The sequence below is a fragment of the Oratosquilla oratoria genome, chromosome 18 (assembly GCF_046742065.1).
Source record: "Oratosquilla oratoria isolate Oo_2021 chromosome 18, ASM4674206v1, whole genome shotgun sequence".
Taxonomy (NCBI): domain Eukaryota; kingdom Metazoa; phylum Arthropoda; class Malacostraca; order Stomatopoda; family Squillidae; genus Oratosquilla; species Oratosquilla oratoria.
In genome coordinates, this window is record NC_134794.1 from 1,345,001 (window position 1) to 1,352,500 (window position 7,500).

General features: G+C 46.3%; 1 protein-coding gene across 1 annotated transcript in view; it reads right to left on the bottom strand.

Moving 5' to 3' along the window:
- Positions 1 to 205: 205 nt before the first annotated feature.
- The window catches only part of LOC143034972 (uncharacterized), a 30,912-nt gene continuing 23,617 nt past the window's right edge, over positions 206 to 7,500 (bottom strand). Inside the window, exons 2-3 of the mRNA XM_076201324.1 lie at positions 5,191 to 5,532; positions 206 to 3,743 (exon numbers count right to left, since the gene is read on the bottom strand). Coding sequence (XP_076057439.1) covers positions 1,900 to 3,743; positions 5,191 to 5,353 — 2,007 coding nt within the window. The 5' untranslated portion in view covers positions 5,354 to 5,532 and the 3' untranslated portion in view covers positions 206 to 1,899. The remainder of the gene's footprint in view (positions 3,744 to 5,190; positions 5,533 to 7,500) is intronic.

The window sequence follows — 7,500 nt, forward strand, 5'->3', positions numbered from 1 at the left end:
ATTTTGGATATAAGAATGAAGGAAACTTCAAGAGACCATAAGGCCTACACTAGGGAGTTCCATGTCCATGACTACCTTTTATCCTCAGTAACATTTTGATATTTCCTTCGTCAGAATAGGACTTGCGGCAGCCAGAACAAATGCGAATAGTAACGAAATGGTTACATGTAAAGGAAAGAAGGATAGTAAGTGAGGGTTGCAACTGTTAAGCTTTATTACTTTTATATACAAAGAATGACAGTCACGTATAAAATATAATGGAAATGGTGATTGTGGCTTGGTCTTGTGTATCCACAGCCGATGTGGTTTAGTGGAGTATGTCCAGTATAGCAGGGGTTCTCAACCTATATGCTCAAGCTCCGCACACTTATAGTTTGCTGTTTCCAAGTCTATTTTAGATCACTTCAACACTGAATATAATCGGTAAGCATCCACTAAGTAACACTAGTTTTCGGTCCCAATTGTGAAACTGTGTGGTTCCCTATTGGTTCATGACCCACAGGTTGAGAACCACTGTTGTATAGGATGTGCGGAATGGGAGGAGAAGGAGGTGGAGCACAGGACCGACCGAGATGACGAGACGTTTCAGAAGCGGTTATGGATCACCCAATGCCCCGAAGACCAGCGGAGTAAGAGTAAGGCAGCTCGCACACCAATGCAACCAGTTGCATGAAACCGATCGCAGCGGGTGCCTACGCTCTGTGAAAGCAGTATTCCTTGTACGTTTGCCCACTAGTAATCAGGTACCTGCATTTCTCAGATAACAAGTAAAGAAAAATGTTGTGTTCATATCCATGACAGACAGGGAATACTGGTTTTTACCAAGTGTAAGCATCCATTGCGATCGGTTCCATGCAACTGGTTGCGTCGGTGTCCGAGTTGCCTAAGAATAAGAGTAAGAATATTTTGTAAATTTAATAATTACATTTGCGGCCATGAGGGACTCTTGGATAAGTTATCATGAGATTATAACTTCTAAAATGGACGGGATAAGATTGGATAGACGTCACCAAGTATTGGCGAGGATATACAGAACGCCTCCATAACGACGGCGAAAACAGTGATCGAATTTGGCATTTTTCACAAAACGACGACGCTCTTGTTGTCTGAACCGGCGATACTCTCGTCTTAATTTACCAAAACGCGTATCACTATGGTTGTAAAATTTGTACCACACGAAAACGCGTCCTAATTTACGATAAGGTTTGCGTCATTGAAGAAAACATCATATATTGATAAATTCTTCAAACATAATAGTGATAATAGTAATAATGATGATAATGCTAATACTAATAATGATAGTAAAAGCAGCATAACCCCATCGCCACTGAAGGGGTACCGTTGAGACGAATAGTCGCCTCGGGGGCAGACGGGGGAAAATGAAAAGGACCACGCTGCACAGAAGGGGCCAAAAGACCTGAAGGCATTACCGACACCATCACAAAACTTCCAGTGTTTTATTCACGCGCATAGTCTGCGGATGTTGCATTATGAGAGGAGAATGGTTGAACCTTAGATTGACGCGGCTTGGAGGGGTCTCTTCTCTGTTTACGCTCTCGAGGGGACGAGAAGGGAGGGTCGCCGAGTAAAGGAAGCGGACGCGTCTTCCTGCTGCATTGTTCGTGACCCAGGAAGTAGCCGGGAGACGGAGATGACCCGTCACCCCGAAGGAACTAAGATAATTAAATAGGGAAATAGTTGGGTGTGGGATGGACGGGAACGGGTTTATGCCATGGCTGGGAACCGCCCTTATAAAGGGGAAGAAGCTTTTTGTATAATAGGTAGATCAGTATATTTATATACATAAACTGCAATTAAAAAAAAGTTACATACTAGGTATTAGGATAACATTAGATTTTGTTTGCCTCATTTAGATGATGAGAGTGTAGTGTTGGGCGACTAAAAGTTCCTCTGAGTTGTCTTGCGGCCCTGGACACTGTGAAGAAAACTCCTGTTTTTGGATCTTTGTCTCGTGAGGGTACTTCCCTGAGCACCTGTCGACGACGTCCTAGCGCCTTTGTGGGTGCTCCCACGGGAGGAGGGCCCAGGACCCGGATAGACGTACGTGGGCACGGCGGAGTCCATGAAGCACGTCGTCGAGGAGGTCCTCCCCCTCGGGGGTAAGGAGGTTCCTCTGGGTCTTGTAGACGCAGCCGTGTTGGTGCTCGGGCCTTGAACAAGGGCGGGGCCGCAGGGCGAGGAGCCAGACGAGAACGAGGTCCTGCGGGAGGCCGAGGAGCGACTTCGAGGACGGGTGTTCCTGCAGGCGGGAATGCTCGCCTTCGAAGGAGATGTTGGACCCTCGGAGGGTTTCCGGCCGTGGTGGGGGCGTTGGTCTCTTCGTACGGAAGGTTGCTTGTCGCTAGCGGCCGGAGTTCGCGAAGAAAGAGAACGGTCACTCGAACTAGCGCGGTGGCTCTCTGGGAGGGTCTGGCGTTGGGGTCTGAAACTCGGGTAGCCTTTTCTGCTGTGTGGGGTTTGGTTCTGAACCTGGCGTTGCCCGTGAAGAGGAGGTTGTGGTTGGTTAATTTCGCGGGTGTTAGAACGTGATTGGTTCCCTTCGTGGGTGTTAGAACGTGATTGGTTCACTTCGTGAGTGTTGGAGCGTGATTGGTTTACTTCTTGGGCGTTAGAACATGATTGGTTCCCTTCATGGGTGTTAGAACGTGAATGGTCCCCTTCGTTGGTACCAAAAGGAATAACTTTCTGACTGTTCCGAGTCTCTGTAGGTGGAAGAGGAGCCTTACGCTGTTTCCTTATCCTCGACCTCGCAGGCTTCACGGGGACTTCGTGTGGAAGGTCGAAGTAAGGTAGAGGCTTCGTTGACGCCGCCGCCAGAGAGGCCACGGAGGACGCAATCTCCCGAGGGCTCGTGGAGATCCGGAAGGCGTTCGCCAGGGCGTACTGAAGGACTCCTGAGGTGCGACTTTGGGCTCCGGGGGGTCGTTGGAAAGGGAGTTCGTCGTCGTCGTCGATGCCCTGGGAGAGGTTCGGGGTGCTCATGTGCTTGGCTAGGGTCAGCCGAGACTTCCTTGTACGAGGAGGTCGTGCTGGCTTCGCCGAGATCGTCATGCTGGAGTCGGTGTCCAGGTCCGGACGTGACTCAGCAGTGTGCTCCGTGGTCTTTGCGTGGCCGGCGCCTGCATGGCTCCTGAGGTCAGCATTATTATTCTTCAGTCTCCCTCCTTCCCGGCTGTTCTTCCTTGGAGGTCGAGTTCCGGGAGGTAAAGGAGGAGGAGGTTTTAATGGAGGGTGGAGGTGCTCGTGGTCCCGGCTGCCGAAGAGGCCCTCCACGTCCTCGTAGGTGTGCTCTGGACTCGAAGTGGCTTCGTCGAAATGAAAATCTCTCTGGCGTTCGTTGCCGTCCCGAGTCGGTCCGGGGATCTTTAGCTTGACGGGGAAGGAGGGCCGTACACGACGTCCCACGTCGATGCCTTCGTCGCTAAGGTCATCGTTGTCGAAACTCGAGTCGACGACGCCTCTGGGGCCGCAGCCCTCTTCGGCGACTTCGGAGACGGAACTCAAGCTCTCGTTCTGGTCGAAGCAGGAGTCCCCGCTGTTCCTGCTGACGGTGTCGCTGAAGTCGCTGCTGGCATCGGTGCCGCCGACGGAGGAGGAGCCTCCCGTAGGAGGCGAGGACGAAGGAGAGGAGTCTTCGTAGGTCAGTCTCGGGTAAAGGTCGTCTAAGGACCGCGTCCTCTGGAGGACGGGCGGATGTGGGGCAGATCGCTTGCTGGGGCGTCCTGAACAAGAGGGAGTATCGTTAGCAAGACCATAAGAACGTAGTAATAGAGGAGACTGCAAGAGACCATAAGGCCTACACTGGGCAGTCCCATGTCCATATCCACCTGTCATTCCCATCTATAAAATATCTCATCTCTAAAAGCAACCGATCGTTTCAGGATATACCCGTTCTAAGTCTATGCTATTCGTTAATCATTCCGTTGGTAAACCTGTTCTTGCCTATTTCCTTCTTAAACCCAAGTTCTGAATGACAAGAAATGGACGAAAAGGGTGAAAGAAATAGCTTGTGAGGGGGAGGGTTTCCTAAACGGAATGAAATCGCCAGACGGCATTTGATAAGTATACGAGCCAATGCTACACCGAAACTTGTTTTATGTGTGTGTGTATGTATGTATATATATATATGTATATATATATATATATGTATATATATATATATATATATATATATATATATATATATATAATTGTGTGTGTATACTCGCTACAATACAGATTGCAAGTACTAAACAAACTTAAGAAGCGGGTTGTGATACGTATTATGCAAGTTGTCATGCACTATATATTTCTTTATTTTTCAATATAATTTCTTTGTAAATTATACAGTGATTGTTGTACAATTGTGATCCTGCTGTAATTATAATAGTTGGTAGTATTTAACAAACCAAATCAATTTTTATTTGGCGCGAATAGTAAGTATTTGTGATTTGCGACACATCTTTGTGTCGAAAAGACACATATGGGTCTGGGAAATGGATGTCAACTGCCTTGTTTGAAATCTTCTACCATAACTTCCAACACCAAAGAAAACGAACCCCTCGAAATAAACAAAAGGGGTAACTCTAAGAAAGGGATTCAAACACATAGCTTAAGATTTACTCGTTACCTATTGTATTACACAGAAAAGGAACAACGCTCGTGGGGTCCTGTCTCTTAGTCTCCCATCATCGTGACTAGATTAAGATTAATGTGTAGATCCAAGTTTGGCTGTATCCCGTCAGTCTCCAATTACCATACTTAGATATATATTCGGATGTCAGTGAGCTGGATCTATATCGCTGTCTATGTTATTTCAAGAATTTATTAACCTGTTTAGAAACAGTGGGCAAGAGGAGTGACTATAAGAGATTAATTTTATTTATAACAGTAAATGCAGTTAAAACAAAGAATATGGAGACTACACAAAGAATATTTATTGAAGAGAAACCTAGAGAATGATCAACATCTTGCAAAATGCACCCTAGGCTGCAGATTCCCTCCTGTCATCTAAAAAGTATCCTCAATAATCCTTTTACCACTGGGAGTATTTTTATCCTAGCTGTCGCCAGGCGATTTTATTCCCCAGAGGGAAATTACTTGCAAAGGTACGTACACATACAATGTGTGTGTTTATGATCTTTCGTATACATATACGTGTTCGTACTTTAACCAGTCGATCCTACTTACGCGACATATAAAGGAATATTTTGATTCGACGGGGCAGTGGAGGAGGCAAGTCCCTCCGGAAGTGGAATCGCTCCTCCAGGGGGTGGCCGACTTCGGCCTCAGCGCCCTCGACGTCGCCGCGTCCTGAGCTCCGCCAGGTCCTCTCATCCCGCTGGTGCGTCATCGTTCTTGGGGCGCCCTCCTCCTCCTCCTCCTCTGACGTAGGGCTGGGCGACCGAGGTCGTGGCTTTCTGGGGCGGGGCTCCTTCGAGCGCACGGGGTGCTAGTGATGGTCATGTTCCTGCTGCTCACATGAGGAGGTTCTGGCCATGGCCGAAGGGGGGAACTGTGCTTGGTCTGCCTCTGGGGAGGAAAAGGAAAAATTAGGCAAGTGGGTAAATACCAGGGATGTGAAATTCCGCGCATTTAAGGACGCATCTTGCTGTTTGGCAGTATTTTTTTCTGTGTTTATTTATTCTGATTTTTTTTTACTCGGCTGTAAAAAAAGCAATTGCATGTATATGAGCTCGTAACTGTTTCTTGTAATAATTTTATGCAGTTCTGGGTTGATTTTTAGTGTATGAGAGGCTAAAGAATGACAAAAGCTCCCTACCGTGGGATGGGAGACACCCTATTTCCACTCCCACATCCACCCCTCACTCCCACATCCACCTCCACTCCCACATCCACCCCAACCTCTCACATGCACCCCCACTCCCACATCCACCTCAATTCCCAAACTCTCACACCCACCTCCCACACCCACTTCCAAACACACTCCCTTACCCACCTCCCTCAGTTACTCAGAATCATTCAACCATTGTACTTATTAGTAGTGCAAATGTACAGTACTCTATATAATCTCACGCTGTTGCCCTTTGGTTCACATTGCACTGTATCGTCTTGGGTTTTAATTGAACTGTTCTTGGTGACTGTCACTTGCCCAGGAAGTCCTAGTACTAAGGGCAGTTTATCTTATGTTCTTATGTATTTATTACTTTTTTGTTCAATTCTCTCTTTCTCTCGCTCTCGCTCTCTGCCACCATGACTTCTCGGAGAAATTGGTATTTCTACATGGGGGTGAAGAATTGGTACCCCTGTCTATGTGGAGATGTATTTACTCGTAAAAAAGGTAGCCCTCAGGCAGTTCCTCTCCATATTTGTCCACAGCCAGGTGATGAATAAAATAAAAATAATATATATGTATATAAATCGCCTGCCGACAGCCTGAACAAAAATGTACGTCACTGTTTTTCGAAAGTGCTCGTCGGTTGTGTCATATTTCTTCGTTATCTGCGTCCAGCTGTGCACAACAATGATTAATACGATGTGACACGATGTTCACTTCTCCACGCGCGAGTTGGCCCCTGGCAAGGCTGACTGCTCAAAGTGGGATCCTACAGATGTGTGTGTGCGTGTGTGCGCGCGCGTGTTATGTGGGGGAGGAATGGCCTTGTTTCTGTTAGAGGAGCACATGCGGGTACCCGCTCTTATGGTTGTCATGGTGATGCTGTAAACATTGTGACATTCTTTCAGTTTCACCTACATTTAGTATTAGGTTGTATTCTTTGCCACCGTGGGAAGTTTATTAGTAGACCAATCTTTAGAATGTTATAATAATGATGATAATAATAATGGTGATGATAGTAATAATAGCAATAAAACAATAATGATATATTGGTAAACGGAAATGTAGTAGGCCTATTAATATTCTACATAACATAATTATTACACTAAATACTAAAATAATGCAATATATATATTATACACCATGCCAACGCACAATGATAAACAAATACTTTATTATTTCATTTGAAATTTAAATTTTAAGAGTGTAGTAGCTTACTCCTACCATCACTGGGTGCTGCCATTGGCTGAATGAAACCGCCTGGCGCCAGCCAGAACAAAATATATGGAGTGTGGCGATATACCGATCGGATTGCGACGCTCTTAACCCCAGGGGGTCCTTCCCTGGCCCGAATGGCGGAAAGGCGGCTTGAACAAGAGTGATGCAGGAGGCAAGGTCATCATATTAAGACAGCATGCCAGTACTCGTAGTAATGGGTTTGAATTGGATATATTTAGGTTGAAGAAGGAAATGTGCAAGAACCGGTTTACCTATAGAGTGGTTAACGAATGGAATAGACTTAGTAACCATGTTAGTGAGCGTTGATACAATGGGTCACTAACATTGGTTAACGTTATGGATAGGGCTGAAAAGGGGTAAGGGACGTGGAATTGCCTAGTGCATGCCGTATGGTCTCTTGCCGTCTCGTCAATTATTATGTTCTTTTCTTTTCATGAATAAAGTCTTTTGGCTAATATTAACCA